This window comes from Brassica napus, chromosome A7, assembly GCF_020379485.1.
Source record: "Brassica napus cultivar Da-Ae chromosome A7, Da-Ae, whole genome shotgun sequence".
NCBI classification, from domain to species: domain Eukaryota; kingdom Viridiplantae; phylum Streptophyta; class Magnoliopsida; order Brassicales; family Brassicaceae; genus Brassica; species Brassica napus.
In genome coordinates this window covers 27,019,978-27,040,515 of record NC_063440.1, presented here as the reverse complement: position 1 = coordinate 27,040,515, position 20,538 = coordinate 27,019,978, and the positions used below count along the sequence as shown (strand labels likewise).

Here is a 20,538-nt window from a genome sequence, read left to right as displayed (position 1 = left end):
TTTGCACATTATAAATAAATTTACAGTAAAGTCTAAGACAACAAGGTTCTATGGTGTAGTGGTTAGCACTCTGGACTTTGAATCCAGCGACCTGGGTTCGACTCCCGGTAGGACCTATATTTTTGTGTTTTTTCACCTTAATATCCATTTGGCTACATGATAAGATACACCAGATCACAGTCTTATTGCATAAATCATCATCATCATCTTCTTTTTCTTCAGTATGTTCAACAATACAGAAAAGCAATGGAATTATAATAAAAAAGGAGGCATGAGTTGAATGAATGATATAAAAGCAATTGAGTGGACAGTTAAAAAGAGAGAGTGAATGTGTAGTGTAGCCTCCCCGCTATAAAGTTTTTATTTATTAAACCAAAAGTGCATAACTGTAAAGACATCTCTTTATTTGCTTCTTCAAGCAGATCACACACCCTACCTCTCTTGTGTCCCAGCTTCTTCTTCTTCCCCATATCTCCTAAAAGCTTCACACACAAACCACAAAACCAACCTTTCTTTTCTTATCTACACAAAAAAAGTTACATACATCTCTTCCTTTGACCAGATCATGGTGAAGGAAACAGTCTACTATGACGTTCTTGGTGTCACTCCCTCCGCTTCCGAGGAAGAGATTCGCAAGGCTTATTACATCAAGGTTTGTTTGTTTTCTTTAGAGATTTTTCTGTTCTTGGATCACTAACTCTTAAATCTTTAGGCAAGACAAGTTCATCCTGATAAGAATCAAGGTGATCCTCTTGCTGCTGAAAAGTTTCAGGCAAGTTCTTTATTATGTCACCCATTTTCTTGCTTTTTTTTCTTACAAATAATCTTGTTCAAATAAAGAGTTTACTTCTTGGCCACGGAACAGGTTCTAGGTGAAGCTTACCAGGTTCTGAGTGATCCTGTTCTTCGTGAAGCGTATGATCAGACTGGAAAACTCTCAGCTCCTAAGTAATGTTTTCTTTTGATTCTTGAATAAACAGTGTGTTGTTTCTCTCTTCTTTATCTAAGAATCTTTAATGGTTTGATGAATCAGAGAAACGATGGTTGATCCAACGGCGGTTTTCGCTCTTCTCTTTGGAAGTGAACTATTTGAGGATTATATTGGTCACTTAGCTGTTGCGTCAATGGCTTCTGAAACCGAAAACTCTGATCAGATTCATGACAAACTAAAGGCAACTCAAAACCATATTATATAACTAAACATATCCATATATGATCTTTACATAAACAAAGATCATTCTTCCTTTGTTTTTAATTTGTAGGCTGTTCAGAGAGAAAGAGAAGAGAACCTAGCTAGGTTTCTCAAAGACTTTTTAAACCAATACGTCCATGGAGACAAAGATGGTTTCATACACCGCGCTGAGTCTGAAGCCAAGAGACTTTCAGATGCAGGTCTTGTCTCCTTCCCTCCTTTCTTTTAATCACAGAAAACATTTTGTTCTTATGAATGGATTTGTTTATAGCTTTTGGAGTGGATATGTTGAATACAATTGGATATGTATACACAAGACAAGCAGCTCAAGAGCTTGGGAAGAGAGCTCTTTACTTGGGAGTTCCTTTTGTGGCTGAATGGGTTAGAAACAAAGGGCATTCTTGGAAATCACAGATGAGTGCAGCCAAAGGTGCTTTCCAGTTACTTCAGCTGCAAGAAGAGAGTAGCCGGAGGTTCAAGAAAGATGGGACTAGTCCTGCGAATGAGTTGGAGTCTCATATTCAGACAAACAAAGAAACACTTATGGGGTCTCTTTGGAAACTCAATGTAGTTGACATTGAAGTGACTTTGTTGCATGTGTGTCAGCTGGTGAGTTCTTTTGAATGCTTATGTTTCTTGGATCACGAGATGGTGATGATTGTTGAAACTATGGTTAGGTATTGCGTGAAAACAACTTGAGGAAAGAGGAGCTTAAGTCTAGAGCAATGGCTCTCAAGATTCTTGGCAAGATTTTCCAGGTTTTTTTTTCAATAAGATAAATCATATCAACATAGTTTGACCTGTTTTTGTTACTTGTGGCTGATTCAATATTGTTGTTTCTTGTGCAGCAAGGAAAGCAATCTAGGAACGGTGCAATATCAAGAAGAGAAGATGAAGAAAGCAGTGATGATGATGATGACAGTAGCAGTGATGATGATTCTTCACAACCACTTTCATACAGAACTCCTCTGCTCACTCAGGTATAATTCTCACTTTTGAACTCATTCTATGATGCTACTTGTTAAATATATAAACAAAGGTTTAGATTCTTGACTGAACATCTTTACAGGGCATTGGTAGACTCTTCAGATGTCTCTGCAATCCAGCATTTGATGTAGACGATGATGAAATCGTATACAAAGGCAAATGATCAATACCACACTGAAAGTGATGGTATCACATGTGCATGTGATTGCAGCCACAAAGTTATTTATTCTTTATATATAAAATTTATATTTTGCAATGATGATGATTGATGGATCGAACTTTAACAAAGTGTTAAAATAAGTACAAAAGTGAGGAAAATGCAGTGTTTGTACTTTGTAATCATTGACAAGATTGCTTTATAATGTTTTGTTATAATATTACTTCCGTTGGTGCTATTCACACTCAAATTGAGTATTCAACAATTATCAATAACCATAAGGGCCAAATGATCTCAGACAAACCTTTTTTTACTTAACAAAATAGAGCTTAAAGCTTTTTTTTTTTCTTTCTGAAACCTCAAGCTCCCCCACCTCTTCAATATATTTGTCAATAGTTTCAGCACATCTTCTCTTTCGCTACCGCTTCTTGCCTGAATCTTGGGTTTGCAACTCAATCACTTCATCTTCAACTATTTTTATTTTTGAATTTTGAAAATAATTTTACTAATATTTTATAATATATAACATTTGGTTTTCTGATTTGCATTATAATAGGTTAAATTATAGTTAAACAAATAACTAATGACGTTCTTGGCTAGAAAACATAACAAGTTTAATATTTTCTTTTTTTTTTGTCAACAGTTTAATATTTTCTTAATATCTTAAAACGTTGTTTAACCCAAAAAAATGGAAGAAATATTGAATTATTAGGTTCCAACTTCAGATTTAGTGGCGCTACATGTCGTTACTTTATGATTGTGAACTTGTTAAAACTTCGAAGTAAATTAACTTGAAATCATTTCAAGGTTGCTTGCATGATCAAAGACAAACTCAAACAAACACGCATTTATTTATTTAACCTCTAGGCTTGTGTGTACACATACCAAGCGAGAGAGATCCCTTCAGTCTTCACACTAGTTCAATGAGCCGGGTGAGGTAAAGCTGTGTGTGTGCGGTGAGCCTGAAGGATGCAAGCACAGTGAACCGATGTTAAATTCAGACAACCGCTCATGACAAGTGAATGCCTGCCTGAACAAGTGTGGAGCGCAGGGAACGTATCGCAGACCGCTTGAACCGCTGAAGGTGTGAGGTAAGTGCATTGGCTAATGTTAAGGTTTCTTAGTCCTTCTTCGTCGAATTTTCCTTTCTTAACCGATCTCCACATCTCGTGTTTGTTCTTCACTCCGCTCTGAGCCAGCGAGTACATGGCCCTGTCGGTTATGTTTCTGCAATAGTATAGCCCCAATGACCTTAAGTGTACACAACGATTAGCCAAAGCCACCACACTCTCATCTGCAACAACAACAACAACAACAACAATAACCACATAAGACCATAAACATATTTAGGTTAATATTAATTTTGGGAGATGCTACCCATGTATAATACTCCATTTTGCAAAAAAATGTTGTTTTGATATTTTTCACAGAGATTAAAAAGATAAATAAAATGCATGTATGGTTTTATTAGCTACATCTATTTAATCTATTTATTCGATAGTATAATAAAATTATTTATAAAATCAAATGCATTTTATAATTAATTTTAAGTTTAAAATAAATATAAATTGCATTGAAATTCTAAAATGCCCCAATTTGCTTTTTTCAAAATAACACTTTCCATGAAACAAAAAGAGTAATTTGGAGCCAGCGAAATGTTTCATCCGGTTGTGTCCATAACCGATCCTGACTCTTATAAACCGTAAAGTCTTATACTTAGTGTTTACCTGTAATAAGTACACAGCCACAGAGATCAAGGCTTCTCAGATCAGGACAGCCATAAGCTAAACTCATGACTCCATCATCACTTATCTTCTCACACCATCCCAAGTTTAGTGACTGCATCTGACTACAGTTCTCTCCAATAGCCTGCACACATTTGTTTCAGTTCACTGATATATAGAGAGAGCTGAAAATGTTTAAATGGTACCTGCAAAGCATTATCGGATACAGCTTCCACACAACCACAAAGATTCAGAACTTTAAGCTTCCGACAAAACCTTGTCAAGTACGCAAGAGCGGTGTCGCTGAACGAAGTGCAGCCGCTGAGGTTGAGCTTAGTGAGGTTAGTGCAACCGCGAGCTAGAGAATAGAGGGAACGGTCGGTGAGTTTCAAGCTTTTGCTAAGGTCAAGATCTTGTAGCTCGTGGCAGTGATTCGCTATGGCTTCGACTGCGTTGTCTTCGAGTTGAGGTTTGTCTTGTCTTAGTACTAGAGTCTGAAGCTTGACGAGTTTTGGAGCGAGAGACAGAACCAAACTGTTCATGTCTTTCTTGCACCTAAACAAGTAACACACATAAAAAAATAAAAAAAAATCCTCCTAGTTTATTACATAATCTTGAAACTAAACCCATCTTCAAGAAACTGTCTTAATCTCAAATTGAGTTTCATCAAGAAATAAATATTAAATCTTAAATATTTACAAAATCCAGTCTAATTGAAACATCACAACACAATCACACAAACAATGAAACAAATATAGAATAAGAAGAAGTTGTGTACATACCATGAGAGAGAGAGATGTGTGAGACCAAAGGAGATAGCATCTCTCCAGCCAGAGCAAACACCAGAAGCAATGATGACCGTCCGATCATCAACGAGGTTAAGGATTCTCATGAGAAGCTCCACAGGGATATCTTTCCACTCGGTGATCATGTTTCCTTCCATCTTCTTGAAGCATAGGTTAAGTGATCCTCCTTCACTCATCATCTCGGTTAAGCGGTTTCTTGATTCTACCACCACAAAAGAAACTGAGAGATTAGGAGTAAAATAGAGAGAGAAATAACATTTACTAATATCTTTTGGAAAACGACAAACGTAAGATAATTAGATAAAACTGAAACTAAAACGCAGTAAACATTTATGTCTCTTCCTAACTCTTTTTGACTAACGTAGGACCATAGTCTTTTTTTCTTCACTTCGTTTTTGTTCAGCAAAAACATAAATCCTCTGTTATTTATTTAAAGATTTAAATTATTTTGATTATACCTCTGAGTAAATTGTCTTTTTCTTTGAATGATTACAACTCTGTGTAATGTTCTTGAAACTTCTTTCTCTTTGTAATGAATCCGTGGACACTCGTGACTCGTGAGGATGATAACGAGAGAGGAGAAACAAAATTAGAAAAGGAGTTTGTATTATAAAAGGGGAAAGAGGCAAGACTAAACGTACGGGGAATGTCTATATAACACGTGATATGCCACGTGTCTAAATTTGACTGGTGATACATTACTATGAATCTATCTTAAGTTCGACTTTTTCCTTTTTTTCTTTTTAGTTGCATAATTAATCACAGTTGTAATATGATTATAGTTGGTAATATGTTGACAAAAACAATTTGTTGTAGTTTATAATAATAACATGAAAGTTTCGGAAAACACCAAGACAACAATATATCTCATGGAAATGGTTTATAAATACTACTGCAACATGATTTTGAAAAGTATACACAATTGATTAAATTTGAAGCCGAGTTGCATAATGAATAAATGAACACATATCTCAGGGGCCCGTTGACCTGTCAAGGGAAAAACTCCAAAAACTGTTAAAGTTGGGGGAAAGTAAGAAGTTACCAAATTTTAGCAAAAAAAAAAAGAAAAAAAATTAAGAAGCTGGTAAAATCTTTTTTTTTAATCATGGAAGCCCCTAAGCTATATACTATAGTTTAGAGATTCTATTATTATATGATGGTTCTATCCTAGTTGATGTTTTGATGGAATATAGCTTGTAGGACTTTTGTGATTTTTGCCGGAGTACAGATGTTATTTTTTATTTAAGTGTTTCCTTTTAGTTTTAAATATTACTTATAGAGTTGCATAAAGTCAATTCACAAAATCTGTTAGAAGAGAGTGAAATAATGAATGTTCTCTGCTGTAGTGCTGTATATATGTAAAGTTCCACTGATTACAACAAAATTATATTGCTAGACGAAACTTTGACCTTGTATACAAAAAGAGAATCGCTAAATGGAAACTTTTATTTTGACCGTAATAATAAGATTACATATAATCAAGAACAGAAGAAAATTTGCAAGAGCTACAAGATGCACTCAAGATGTCTTTGAGTTGGTGGGCACGTTTTTCAAATTGCCACCAGTACTTCATTCCTCTACCCATGGATTCACTGATTAAGATTTGATTTGTTATATACTTACTGACACGTTTTGTTATTAACCAAAGTTACCGTAATCTAGTAACATATATACACTATTGCATGTTTATAGATGATTAGTTTATATTAAAAATGATTTTCGTACTATTTGTTTTACTAGTATGAAAGTTATTTGACCGCTTTGATAAGCCTATAATTTTACCATATGCATATCTATGATAAACGTGTAGTAAACAGCTAAAACATATGTTAACTTATTTAATAAGGATATTTTGATGAATTCATCATACTTTTATTCTTTGGACATGTCAACGAGCGATAAATCCATTTATAAACTGACTATCTTCAAGACATATCAATTGGCCGGTTGGCTTTGTTTGTATGCTTACGTAACATATATACAAAATCTTGAAGAACATCTTGAAGACAGCTATACTTACACATATAAAAAGAAAATACGCAACCTGAATCTTAAAGATAAACGTATTGGTTAAGTTGTAACCTACAAGGAAAAAATACTAACATTAATACTGATACACAATAGTCTAGAGAGAAAGGCAGAGAGAGAAAGGAGATCTGAGATCGGATCCGGCGTAAGGCCGGCGCGTGAGCGTCCGTGCCGCCGCCGGATCCTTCCTCTTTCCGTCAAAATGTTTCTTTTTGCTTCTTCTCCGTCGCCTTTCACTGAGTGCCTTGTCGGAGCTCTGGATTGGAGCCATCATCCGAAGGTGGTTTCCTCGTTTGGAGGGACGACGCGCTCGCGTGGAGGCCATGGCGTGAGAAGATCGGCTTGCATGTTCGAGTGGTGGTTCCGGGAGATGGAGGCTACCACAGATCCGTCGACGCCGGCTTTTCTCCGGGAGGTGGAGGCTCCTTCAGCTTCGCCGACGCCGGTTCAAGTTCCCGGGAAGATGAGGTAATCTATGCTCCTTCTTCGTCGGTTTTGGCTCCGAAGGGTAGAGGCTCACACAGCTCTACGCTGTCGGTTTTGGTTCCGGAGAGTAGAGGCTCTCGTTTGCTCTACGCGGTCGGGTTAGGACCTGTTGTCTGTTAGGTTTGGGTACTAGTTGGGTTCTGGTGGAAACGGTGTTATGGATCTTGTCGTCAAGGTGTATGCTCGGAAAAAGGATGAGCTCTCGGTCGAAGATGACGCTCTCCACCATCGGTTACGACGACAAGAGAAGGAGAGTTGAGGTATCGAGTCTCGGTTTTAATGGTCGTGAGATGGCGTCTGATGTTGGGGATGAGCTTTCGGTTAGTCCGATGAAGCCCCCCGTGACAAGTTCGACGGTTCTGAACCGGTCGGCTGAACCGCCGGAAAGAGACAAGAAGAAGTTAAGCCGACATGTGTCGTGGGATTTGGGCAGTGTCGGTTTTGGGCTGTTGGGCTTAAGGCCCGTTTTTTTTACCTTGGTGTTTGTTTAGCTAATCGGGCCGTGGGCATGCTATTTTGTAAGGTTATTGGGCTAGGCCCGTTTCTATTTAATAAAAAAAAAAAACTTGACGGAAAAAAAAAAAAAAAACGTATTGGTTTATTGTTCCTGCGAGAACGAGATTATATAATTATTTTGTAGGGGTCACGCAACGAGATTATACTTTTAAATATTGCTTAAAAGATATAATATGGACATTACAGAAAAAGTAATACTATATTATTTAGAAGGGACATGGAAACAGCAAGCCGTTTACTTTTTCAGTTTTTCTTCGTTTCATGCATAGTTTAGACTTTAGACTAGAATCTAGATAGCTAGGCTGGTTCGCCTTATCCCAGGCCGCACTCCTTTTTATCGATTTTCGACTTTCTCACATCTACTCTTATTAGCCTTCCTCAATGGAAGGACCTATTTTTAGCTAAATTTAACCTTACTTTAACAATAGAGTTTCATTTCATAAAATATTTATTGTTCAGAGATTGAATTACATTTGACTGTATATTTTCATTGAGTTATACAACCTTGAGTAAGTAAGTATACGTCTTATTACTGCTTTATGCTAAGTCGATCAACTCATTTTCATGGCCAAGTTAATGGACCAGTTGATAAAAAAGACGACAACATAGGTTCAATAAATTAACTATTATTTATCCACATTATATAATAGTCCAAACTTTAGATAAAAAGATTTTTAACATACATGGATATTATACATTTGGCCAAAGATCATGTTTCACATACAAAAAGCAAACCTTTCAATAGGAAAAGTTCCATATTATTCTATTATAGACATGTTCAAATGGTGCATTTCACGGTCATATACTATGACTAGGTAACCACAAACCCGGTTTTGGTTCGGTTTGATTTCCAGTAAACCTCAAAAATCTCTGACCGAGTCAAAACACCCCACTACACCTTCTACATCACAGATTCATACATAATACACATTTTACAGTACATTTTATCAACACAATGCAATCTGATTGACATGAGTTGCCTTTCCCCTCAAGGCAACAACTTCTCCAGCAAGTTCCCAAAGAAGAAACTGGTTTTGGCCCATCCTCTTCCTGTTCCGGCTTGACCTTCTTCTTTCCATCTCTTGCTTGGAACCTTGTTCTTCACGTTAATCATCATACTGTGTCCTATCTCTCCGCGTAACGCCTCGATTGTCTTCACGTCCACTGGATTCCCTGAAGCATCTCTCACATAGAAAACGTTAACAGCTTGTTCTCCTACTGTTGTCACACCAGCTCTCGTCACTGAAAGCCCGTGCTCTCTCAGAATCCTAGTCACTTCCGACAGTAGTCCAACTCTGTCCTTTGCGCACAGCTCCAAACTCCAACCCTAGAGTTGAATTTCAGATAATAACTTAAGCACTTGTTGCCTTCTGACGCGAGAAACGTCAAAAATAGATGTGACAGAAACTTGAGCAATTTTTGCCTTCTAATGCTAAAAAACACCAAAATAGATGTAATAGTAACTTAAGCACTTGTTGCCTTCTAATGCAAGAAACACCAAATAGATGTGTGTTTTAGGGTTAACTCTATCCTATGCGCACAGCTCCAAACTCCAACCCTAAAGTTGAATTATAGACAGTAACTCAAGCACATGTTGCCTTCTGATGCAAGAAACACAAAATAAATGTGACAGAAAGTCTTTACTTGTTGCCTTCTAATGCAAGAAACACCAAAATAGATGTGTTCTTTTAGGGTTAACTTACCTCGCTGACTCTTCTATGGATTGCAGCTTCTAGACATTTGATAACTCTCTCTTTCTCTCCTTCCGAGTCAAGAGTGCAACCGTCTTTGTGTCTGATAAAATACTCCTGAGAAGCATGAGGACCACTCGATGTAATCGTTGCGTGAAACACAATGTACTGCATGTCCGTAAGCGTGCAAACAATGTCGAACATGAGCTTGGGCCGGTCCTCGCAACTCACGTTTACCACAGAATAACCTTTCTCTTCGCAATTCTCAATCGTGATCTTTGGCACGGAACCATCAACCTTAGTCACTGCCTCGTAGTCTCTATCAGCGAAAAGCATCTGATGAAGCCTACGGTCAACGTGAGTAGACCCAATGGAGAGACACGTCCTTGCAACTTTCTCATCTTCTTGTTCACACCCGCGCAGCACGAGGTTGAGCTGTTCTTCCATGGTAGATAATCTTTCTGGATCATCGACGGCTCTAGATGTTTCGTTATCATTCACATAGAGAACACACGCGATCCTACGGTTATGAGTCCATGCTTCAGCTGCTACCACGTTGAAGTGGAGGTCTGCTAGTACGGCTGAGACCTCAGATAAGAGACCAGGACGGTCACGAGCAATGATCTCGATCGATGTGTGGTCGCCTAGTGAATGGACACCGACTCTTTTGCCTGGCCAAGTGTTTTGTGAAGCTGAAGCATAGCCCTTTGGTCCCAGCACCTGACAAGAAAAACAAGAATCATATATATATATTGTAATAACAATCCAATGGATATATACTAATGTTCTGAAAACGGTTCTAGGCGGTTAAATAGATATACTATGGAGTTATGGAGATGCTCTTAGACCCCTAAGTAATAACTAAGGCTTTTAGTTAATCATTATAGGTGCTAGGCTTTGAATAACATTGGAATTACGTACCTTCTCGATGTAATCGATGGTTTTGCTATCAGTAACCTTGTTTCCTTGTTGATCAGTGACATGGAATACTATTAAGATGTGAAAACAGAACCAGTGAGATGCTTCATTATAATGAATTCTTTTGTCGTTGTTGTAAATGTAAATGTGTAATTATTACCGTCCATGAACCATCCACCATCAGAAGAGATGTAAGCTTTGGTGATAGTGAGATCGAGATCGGTTAGAACTTGCACAACTTCAAGTAGTATTCCAGGTTTGTTCATACTGTCAACCTATTAATAAACACACACACACACACACATCAAGTTTTACTGATGACAATCATCAAATCAATTTTATGGGAGAAAGAAGGATGGATACCTTGACAAGAGTGCATTCTTTGCAGCTAGTATTGTCTATAGAAACACTGCAACAATAACAACAGAGAAGCATGAGCTTTATTAACAGCATCAGTGACACTTAAATGTGATAAAGGGAAAGGAGTTGGTGATTATTACCTTGGAGGATTGATTCTGGTGCTCAAGTTCTCATATTCAGGATCGAAATACGGCCAGTAAACTTTAGCCATTAAAGAGAAACAGGCTCTTCACACGTTCTGCAGTTAACCAGGAGAGCTTTTATATATCAGCAAGACAAGACACAGAACAAGACAAAGGATAAGAAGAAGCAGGCTTTAGTTCAGTCTCTCAACAACTTGCAAGAAGATAAGATATATTCGGAGATTTTGCCAATAAGTGAATCTTGGCCACTAAGTAACTAGACAGAAGAAGCGGAATCTAGACAAGATAGAAATAAAGATTTCATAAAGAGAGACCACAAACTGAGATTCTCTGAGAAAAAAACAAGAATCTCTCACTGCTCCTTCTCTGGTCCTTTCTCAACCAAAGAAAAACAGAAGAATAGATTCCTAAAAAGATCTCTTACTATGAAAATCAAAACTAAAATATATTTTATGAGCAACTGTTTTTATTCTTTCTCATAAGACTTGACATCAGATTCTCACTATTTGCATAAAGGAATCGATGCTTAGAAGTAGCTGTCAAAGTGAAAAAAGGTTATTAAATAGTAATAAAAAAACTTTAATGTAAGAAGATTTTTATTGGTGGTCAAAGATGGAATCTAAAATGTTACACTGTATAGTAGTAATAAAATAAAATAATAAAAATACCCATTAAGACAATATGCCAACTTGCGACACACTGAACATAGACACCAACAACATGAAGATGAGACAAAGTCTGTTAGCCGATTCCGTGAAATACATCAAATCTCCAATTTGTAATATATAAAAACTTATGGGCTTTGTCAACATAATACATGGTTCTTAAACTCTGTTGAAATACATGTGCGAGTTTCTATAGAGCTCGTGTGTGTGTTCTGAGTTTCTCCATACAGAATTTAAGATAAATCTTATTACAAACACACACTTGTGACAGAATAACAGCTTGAAAATGACAGGAAACCAATACACACAGAATTGAATAAACAAAATATCAAACAAGAAGACGTTATGGTTTTGAAAGTGATGAGAGAATGAATACTATGAATAGTTTACCTTAGTATGAGAAGACAGCTCAAGCTTTGTGGAGTCGGCTAGAGAGGAGAGACAGAGAGAAATCTATGGAGATTATTACAAAGAGACCGATTATTTTAAGGTAATAATAAGATCTCTTACATCTTCGAAAGACAAAGGATCCAGAGAGAGAGATAGAGACAGAAGCTAAAGTGTCCACAAGGAGAAACAAAAAGATGACTGTCCACCTGCCTCTTCTCTCTGCCTAAACGTTCTCTCTCTCTCTCTTCTTTTCTTTTAATGAGATTTAAACTTCTCCTTCCGTCAGAGGCTTTAATAGGGATCTAGAGAGAAATAATAGTACGACAAACTTTATAAAAATTTAACTGAAAATATCCTTTTAATTAAATCAGTATTAGTCAGACCTGACGAAGCGAACATTATAATATTTAGTGGTGGTGTTAAACATACGAACTATTACACATTCTCCACACACGCTCTACAGCGCGTGTCAACATATTCCATTATTGGTTTGTGAAAGACCACTAAACACTGTTTAGAGATCAACGTGATTCGTGTGTTGGAGTTATTAGTGGTAGTTTACATCACTAATCTGAACAAATTACTTAGTGAATGAGGCAAGGAGCGCGTGAAAGATGAAAGCGTTTGGATCTCACGGATTATTATGGGCGGTTGTTTTTGTCACTTAGTTGCTTCATCGACATGGAAACCTTCATAAAATTACAAAAAAGAGCCCTCTTGCATAATATATTTGTAAAAGAAAAAAAACACGTATCGGTTTACGGATTTCTTGTGGTGTTGGTTGACCATAGCTTTAATAACTTACTAGATTTTGACCCGCCCTTGAAAGGGCGGGTATATTTTTTGTTTTAACGTTTTTGAGAAATAACACTTTTATATTTATGTTATTTTTTGTAATCGTATTTATATTAAATGTTGATTTAATTGAATATAATTTTTGGTAACTACATTAAATATGTCAAACTGCATAACTATTCACATACTATATGCATTTCAGATTTTTTTTAAAAAAAATTATAAAGTTTGCAATATATTATATTTTTTTATTAGTTACCTAACATAATAGTCAAAAATATCCGTACTTAAAAAGATCTGAAAATTAAAGTCTCATACTCTATTAGACCTATATACTTAAACTTTCTTTAAAAAATGTTATATCCGAAAACCAATATGAAATTCAACCTGCACCGAAAACTGAACAAAATATTTGAAAAGTGTTTGAAAAAGATAAATTCTAAGATATTATGTTATATATCTATATATATGGTTAATATGGTCTTCAATAACTTTAAGTAAAATCACATTTAATAAATGTTGTTAATTAAATAACTTATTTAAACTCTGTTAAGCTAAATGAGTTTATATAAATTTTCTATTTCTATTAAAAATCCAGTTAAACCCTATTAAATCTTATTTTAACATTATGTGCTTTGTAAATTAATAGAGAGTTAAGTTTTTTAACTCTGAAACCAGAATATTATATTTAGTTACATAAAATAAAGAATTATATTTCATTTTTGAAAGAGTAAAACATGGGAATAATTAGTTGGACATAACACTTATAAATTGGCATGATTCTGATTTAATAAAATAGATTTAAATTTTAATATATGATTGTTAAAAAAACAGTATATGATTTAAATAGGCTAATATATACCTTAACATTCATTAACTATGTTGATATTAGTATTATTATTGGGACTGTGTTAATGGTGTTCATATGGGTCCTAATTTAATATGGTCCATAATAGATTAAAATGATAATTTGCTCTAATAATTATAATTCGAATATAGAACAGTGTAATATAATTAAAAAGAAAAAAATGATGTCAGAAAAAAGAAAGGACTGATTATTGTTGAATGAAACCGTAGACTTTGACATAAGTGGGTCCGGAAATGAGAGAATCAAATGGAAGTTATTAACAAAATCATGGTTATATAAAGAAATAATAAGTGGTGCAGTTACAAAAAAATGACCCGTAAATAAAAGTTGGTTATATAAAAAAGTAATAAATGATGCAGTTATAAAAATTACCCCTAAATAATAGGAATACATAATTGAACACAACTTTTATCAATTGGTCAATCTGCTGTTTTAATAGAATAGATTAAATAACGTTTCAATTGAGTAAACGACAGAGTTCGACAAACGGTTAAAGCTTAAAATGTAAAGAAAAACGATAACACGGTATATAAACCATAACGGTTTAATATAATACTAATATGTGATAATAAACCACGTGTCTGTGGTCGGATGGTCAAGTCGTTCTATAAATTCTCAATAGATCCGAATTTGAATCTGTATCACACCAAATTTTCATGCGCGTGACCACTGGAACTTTCACATTTTCTTCGAAGAATGATTTACCATCTTTCTTTTAATACGTGATAGTATATTTGTTTTGGAAAAGTGTCTTTTTGGGGCAAAAACATCCATAAATAGATCTCTTATAAAATTTGATGAGGCCCGATAAAATATTACGACCTAAACCGCAATCTAAACATCTCCTTGTATGGATAAACAAATAATAATCAAAACTTTTAAAAAAAAGATTCATCTACCAACAAAAATTCTAATTATCCTAATTTCTAAATCATAACCCCAAAACTACAATAGTTCTCAATAAAAATAAAAACTTTCCTTAAATAAAATTTTTGAGAATTTTAACTAAAATATACAACCTATTGATAAAAAAATCATAAAAATACTCATCTATCAAAAAAAATTCTTGTTATCCTAATTTTTAAATCACAACCCCAAATCTATAATATTTCTATAAAAAATAAAAACTTTCCTTAAATAGAATTTTGAGAATATTATCTAAAATATACAACCTATTGATAAAACAAATCTTAAAAAATACTCATCTATCAACAAAAATTCTTGTTATCCTAATTTATAAATCACAACCCCAAATCTAAAATATTTCTATAAAAAATGAAAACTTTCCTAAAATAGAAATTTTGAGAATTATTTTTAAAAAATACAACAATTGATCTAAAAACTAAAAGAATACTCATCTATAAACAAAAAATTCTTGTTGTTCTAATTTCTAAACAAAACCCCAAATCCACACTATTATTCACAAAAATGAAAACTTTCCAAAAATGGAATTTTTGAGAATTATATCTAAAGTATACAACCTATTGATAAAAAAATCTTAAAAAATACTCATCTATCAACAAAAATTCTTGTTATCCTAATTTCTATATCACAATCCAAAATCTAAAATATTTCTATACAAAAATGAAAACTTTCCTAAAATAGAAATTTTGAGAATTTTATCTAAAATATACAACTTATTGATAAAAAAATCTTAAAAAAATACTCATCTATCAACAAAAATTCTTGTTATCCTAATTTCTATATCACAACCCCAAATCTACAATATTTCTATAAAAATGAAAACTTTCCTAAAATAGAAATTTTGAGAATTATTTTTTAAAAATACAACAATTGATCTAAAAAATCTAAAAGAATACTCATCTATAAACAAAAAGTTCTTGTTGTCCTAATTTCTAAATCAAAACCCCAAATCCACCCTATTATTCACAAAAATGAAAACTTTCCAAAAATAGAATTTTTGAGAATTTTATCTAAAGTATACAAACTCTTGATCAAAACTTTTAAAAGAAGACTCATCTATCAACAAAAATTGTTGTTATCCTAATTTCTAAATCAGAACCCGAAAACTACAGTAGTTCTCAATAAAAATAAAAATTTTCCTTAAATAGAATTTTTGAGAATTTTATCTAAAATATACAACCTATTGATAAAAAAATCTTAAAAAATACTCATCTATCAACAAAAAATATTATTATCCTAATTTATAAATCACAACCCCAAATCTACAATATTTCTATAAAAAATGAAATCTTTCCTAAAATAGAATTTTTGAGAATTATTTTTAAAAAATACAGTAATTGATCTAAAAATCTAAGAGAATACTCATCTATAAACAAAAAATTCTTTTTGTCATATTTTCTAAATCAAAACCCCAAATCCACACTATTATTCACAAAAACGAAAACTTTCCAAAAATAGAATTTTTGAGAATTTTATCTAAAGTATACAACCTATTCATCAAAACTTTCAAAAGAAGACTCTCATCTATCAACAAAAATTCTCGTTATCCTAATTTCTATATCACAACCCCAAATCTACAATATTTCTATAAAAAATAAAAACTTTCCTAAAATAGAAATTTTGAGAATTTTATCTAAAATATACAACCTATTGACAAAAAAATCTTAGAAAATACTCATCTAATAACAAAAATTCTTGTTATCCTAATTTCTATATCACAACCCCAAATCTACAATATTTCTATAAAAAATAAAAAATTTCCTAAAATAGAAATTTTGAGAATTTTATCTAAAATATACAACCTATTGATAAAAAAATCTTAAAAAATACTCATCTATCAACAAAAATTCTTGTTATCCTAATTTCTATATCACAACCCCAAATCTACAATATTTCTATAAAAAATGAAAACTTTTATATAATAGAAATTTTCAGAATTATTTTTAAAAAATACAACAATTGATCTAAAAATCTAAAAGAATACTCATCTATAAACAAAAATTTCTTGTTGTCCTAATTTCTAAATCAAAACCCCAAATCCACACTATTATTCACAAAAATGAAAACTTTCCAAAAATAAAATTTTTGCGAATTTTATCTAAAGTATACAATCTATTGATCAAAAATTTTAAAAGAAGACTCATCTATCAACAAAAATTCTAGTTATCCTAATTTCTAAATCACATCCCCAAATCTATAATAGTTCTCAATAAAAATAAAAACTTTACTTAAATAGAATTTTTGAGAATTTTATCTAAAATATACAACCTATTGATAAAAAAATCTTAAAAAATACTCATCTATCAACAAAAATTCTTATTATCCTAATTTAAAAATCACAACCCCAAATCTACAATATTTCTATAAAAAAATGAAAACTTTCCTAAAATAGAATTTTTGAAAATTATTTTTTAAAAATACAACTATTGATCAAAAAATCTAAAAGAATACTCATCTTTAAACAAAAAATTCTTGTTGTCCTAATTTCTAAATCAAAACCCCAATTCCATTTCCCTTTCTCGTTCGATGAAAAATCCATAAAAAAATTTTAGATGAATCATATAAAAATAAATAAGAGAATATTATTTTGAGAATCAAAACAAAATGAATTTGAATAAAAAGGTAGTCTTAAAGCTCTATTGATTTTTGTTTCTACATTCAAATGTAGAAAATGATGAACAGATGAAACGATTAATCTTAATAAAAGAGAAGATAGATAAAAAAAATAATAACTTGGAAATTATATAGAATATGAAGCAGTTGAAATAGTGCCATGAAAATGAGGGATCGTGGTCCCAGTGGAGTTCTTTTTTTTTTGCAAGTCCCGTGGAGTTCTTTTGGAACAGTTTTTAGCTTAATTTTAATTAAATTAATTTTATAAATGCTGAAATTTTTCATTTTTATCTTTTTTAAAAGCATAAGCCACATGTCAAAATTTGATTGCTCAAGTGACTTGTGCTTTAGTATATAAGGGATACTTATCTATAAATAAAAAATTCTTATTGTCCTAATTTCTAAATCAAAACCCCAAATCCACACTATCATTCACAAAAATGAAAACTTTCCAGAAATAGAATTTTTGAGAATTCTATCTAAAGTATACAACCTATTGATCAAAACTTTTAAAAGATTAGTTGAGTTTCAGTTCATATACTCCAACTATAAAAAATTATTAAAAAGTGAACTGAGAAAAATAATGTAAGCTAAAATTTTACTGAATAAATATGCTATTTCAAAATTACAAATAAGCATATATAATTACTTTGCTTCTTTGTTTTTTTCATGCTTCTCCTACCACCAACACAATTTATTATTTATTTGTATTGATCAATTATCCCTCGAAATTGTTTCACCAAATTAATGTTTTTGTGTGGGTGTGATATATAAGAGAAGAAGATTCAGCATCGTTGCCCTTTAATATAATCTCCTCCCCACATTTCTATCTACGTCACTCTCTTTCTATATGTTTCTTCGTTCTCCAAAATGATCCCAACCAATGGTCCGTCCATTAATTTCTTCATTTTGCTAAATTACACCATCATTTTGTCTTTATATATCGACGCATACATCACACACAGTTCACTTCTTTTTGTTGTCAACCACAAACAGTACACATATATAACCACCCAAGTTTGCAATAATTCACACCAAGAAGATTCTTATAGAAAGAAGAAAATGATTTTTCTCCCTTACTAGAATTATTAAGAAGCTCCAAAGCTTGGTAGTTTGAAACAATCGAGTACTAAATGTACCTTAGATTCTATATATAACGTTTTAGAAATATTTGTTTTTTCTTTATATCATATTACAACAAATTTTGTCAAACTGTTGTACTAGAGAGATTTGAAAGATTGTTTCTCCTCAAATATGGGTGGCTTATAAACTTCATAATGCTTTTATTTAGATATCTAAATTGAATTGTCATAAAGATTATTGAAAGAAAGTTTTGATGACGATAGGATCCCTAGAGACTTCTTGAAAAGGTTAATGAAAAAAAAAACTAGCAAGAGATAGCATTTGATGTGAATGCACAATAATGTATTCCACATTTTGTGTTCATTGTTAATTCCATTGTCCTCTCTCTCTATTTTCGTACAACACCAACATGAAAAAAATAAAGTTATACCAAAGTGCTTTTCCTACAAAGAACATTGCCTAGTGGAACAATGTGATGGCCTCAACCTCTCCCACCTTAAATGTTGACCAACAAAAATATCTTCAAGCACTGTTTAACCCTTTTTGATCAACTCTCCCAAAGACCAAAAAAAACAGATGATAACTTGTTTCTTCTCAATGCTTACCACTTTGATCCCCTCATAAAGATTGGGTGGTTTATGTTGAGAGCCTATTGGCACATAATGCACTGAGTCTTCGAAGTCAAAAGCTACTATTTTTAATTGGACAATAAAACCAAAGAGGATAGTGATCTTGAGGTTTGTGTCTCAGACTAACTTCCCATCAACCCACCCAATCTTTATTCCTAGAGATTCCTCGGCAGAATGTCACATAAATGGTTGGAAATGTCATATGAGTAGTTATTTGAAATTTGCAACACAACCAGAAACAATCTAATATTTTTGTTTATAACCACAGTTCTTTGATGGTTGCTGTGTAACAAAGGGCCAGGAGCAAATAATTACTTATGGGCCAGAAAGGAAATGTGACAGAGAAGTTTAGCTTTAATTTACCCAACAATCTTCTGATTGGACCTTGGCTTGCTGCTTTGCTTATCAGCTTATGCTAGTGTTATTCACACTCAATTTGAGTATTCAACAATTAGCTCAACTGGAATCTGGGCCATACATGAAAAGTGTTCCCCGTCTATAACAAAACCATAATCCAACTTCATTGCCTCAAATAGTTTCCTTCCCTCTTCCACTAGACCACAGTAAATAGTGATCCGAGTGGGTCTTATACAAGCGACGTTCATTCTCTTAAACAACTCAGTCGCTTCAAATCCATGACCATAAGGCTTAATCTGATATCACTGAGTTCCATGGTACTTCATCTGATTTGACCCACTCGTTTTGCGTCTTCAACTCTTCCACAGCTGATATATACATTGACCATAGAGTTCAGTAAGATAATGTCATATGTTTCGACCTCACCAAAGAGTTTGCAAGCTTCGATCGGCCTACCACACGTGGTGTACAAGTTAACCAATGTGCTAACAAGTAACAACAATAATGTCAACAGTTACTCCCCCAAGTTCCCCAATATGAACCACCATATCGCTAGCCACCATCGATCAGATCTCCGAGCATGTATCTGCTTTCTGCATTTCAAAGCTTCCAAGTTCCAACTTGACACAATCCCCTAGCACTGTCGTCATTGTGAGCACATCAGCGCTCGATAATACATGTTTGTTACTTTAAATAATATTTTGGAGCAAAATTATTCTAGCCTAGAATTGAAAAAGAGTTCTAGAAGGAAACAAATGGTAGGAGGGTAAAAGAATATTTAAGTAGAGGTGTAGAAAAAAAAAATTGGATTGGAAAAAAGCAGTGAAACCCCTGAAAGCTGCAAGATGTTTGGTGACTTTGTAGACAGTACTCATTACACAACTGGGGTCCCTTCAAGTCCTTCCGGTATCAACGGTAGTAATACGATATATATATCACGATGAAGAAAACTATAGTGTTGCATTATCTCTTCATTTTTTTCTGTGATTTCTATGATTGTATTAGGACAATAAAGCCTAACATGAACAAAGTTGTTTTTATTATCAAGTAGACATTAACGAATATATGCGTAGTCGAATAATTGGAGAGTAGTGTAAACAATTTGTCTTATTCAGAGAAAAACAAATGAATTTATCCTGTATATCGAGATAGTGACTATATTGTTTACATAAATACACGTAGACTTTATAGTTTTTTTTAGAAGGG

The 20,538-nt window shown here is 33.4% G+C and overlaps 3 protein-coding genes and 1 non-coding gene across 6 annotated transcripts; 2 read left to right on the top strand and 2 right to left on the bottom strand.

Annotated features, from left to right (window-relative positions):
- Positions 1-44: 44 nt before the first annotated feature.
- TRNAQ-UUG lies at positions 45-116 on the top strand. Its single transcript has one exon. It is a non-coding gene; the product is annotated as a tRNA-Gln (tRNA).
- On the top strand, positions 53-2,574 carry LOC106357357 (chaperone protein dnaJ 10). Its single transcript, XM_013797037.3, has 9 exons — positions 53-652; positions 713-772; positions 866-948; positions 1,034-1,172; positions 1,263-1,392; positions 1,464-1,801; positions 1,870-1,950; positions 2,041-2,172; positions 2,262-2,574. The coding sequence occupies exons 1-9, from the start codon at positions 566-568 to the stop codon at positions 2,340-2,342; spliced, it is 1,131 nt and encodes a 376-aa protein (XP_013652491.1). The 5' UTR covers positions 53-565; the 3' UTR covers positions 2,343-2,574.
- Positions 2,575-3,101: 527 nt separating this feature from the next.
- Positions 3,102-5,485, bottom strand: LOC106354633 (F-box protein SKP2B). Of its 2 annotated transcripts, none has more exons than XM_013794619.3 (5): positions 5,325-5,485; positions 4,843-5,068; positions 4,267-4,615; positions 4,064-4,205; positions 3,102-3,630 (listed from the first exon to the last, which is right to left on the bottom strand). In XM_013794619.3, the coding sequence occupies exons 2-5, from the start codon at positions 5,043-5,045 to the stop codon at positions 3,257-3,259; spliced, it is 1,068 nt and encodes a 355-aa protein (XP_013650073.1). In that variant the 5' UTR covers positions 5,046-5,068; positions 5,325-5,485; the 3' UTR covers positions 3,102-3,256. The 2 variants fall into 2 exon arrangements, with proteins under 2 accessions (XP_013650073.1, XP_013650072.1); XM_013794618.3 differs by lacking the exon at positions 5,325-5,485 and adding an exon at positions 5,214-5,232.
- Positions 5,486-8,638: 3,153 nt separating this feature from the next.
- On the bottom strand, positions 8,639-12,379 carry LOC106354635 (ACT domain-containing protein ACR3). Of its 2 annotated transcripts, none has more exons than XM_048736327.1 (7): positions 12,064-12,379; positions 11,006-11,103; positions 10,869-10,914; positions 10,666-10,780; positions 10,509-10,576; positions 9,600-10,307; positions 8,639-9,223 (listed from the first exon to the last, which is right to left on the bottom strand). In XM_048736327.1, exons 2-7 carry the CDS (start codon positions 11,074-11,076, stop codon positions 8,885-8,887), a joined length of 1,347 nt encoding a protein of 448 aa, XP_048592284.1. In that variant the 5' UTR covers positions 11,077-11,103; positions 12,064-12,379; the 3' UTR covers positions 8,639-8,884. The 2 variants fall into 2 exon arrangements, with proteins under 2 accessions (XP_048592284.1, XP_048592285.1); XM_048736328.1 differs by lacking the exon at positions 8,639-9,223 and adding an exon at positions 9,401-9,454 and having other exon boundaries at positions 12,064-12,344.
- Between the last annotated feature and the right edge of the window lie 8,159 nt (positions 12,380-20,538).

What these genes read in the sequence shown, in the direction of transcription:
- LOC106354633 (XM_013794619.3), bottom strand. Translation starts at nt 5,045, where the DNA reads ATGATGAGTGAAGGAGGATCACTTAACCTATGCTTCAAGAAGATGGAA. An exon ending in ACACATCTCTCTCTCTCATG is followed by an intron (nt 4,616 to 4,842) that starts GTATGTACACAA and finishes TTACTTGTTTAG; the next exon opens with GTGCAAGAAAGACATGAACA. An exon ending in TGGCTGTGTACTTATTACAG is followed by an intron (nt 3,631 to 4,063) that starts GTAAACACTAAG and finishes TTGTTGTTGCAG; the next exon opens with ATGAGAGTGTGGTGGCTTTG.
- LOC106357357 (XM_013797037.3), top strand. Translation starts at nt 566, where the DNA reads ATGGTGAAGGAAACAGTCTACTATGACGTTCTTGGTGTCACTCCCTCC. An exon ending in TTGCTGCTGAAAAGTTTCAG is followed by an intron (nt 773 to 865) that starts GCAAGTTCTTTA and finishes GCCACGGAACAG; the next exon opens with GTTCTAGGTGAAGCTTACCA. An exon ending in GAACTCCTCTGCTCACTCAG is followed by an intron (nt 2,173 to 2,261) that starts GTATAATTCTCA and finishes ACATCTTTACAG; the next exon opens with GGCATTGGTAGACTCTTCAG.
- LOC106354635 (XM_048736327.1), bottom strand. Translation starts at nt 11,076, where the DNA reads ATGGCTAAAGTTTACTGGCCGTATTTCGATCCTGAATATGAGAACTTG. An exon ending in AAGAATGCACTCTTGTCAAG is followed by an intron (nt 10,781 to 10,868) that starts GTATCCATCCTT and finishes GTTTATTAATAG; the next exon opens with GTTGACAGTATGAACAAACC. An exon ending in CCATCGATTACATCGAGAAG is followed by an intron (nt 10,308 to 10,508) that starts GTACGTAATTCC and finishes TTTTCTTGTCAG; the next exon opens with GTGCTGGGACCAAAGGGCTA.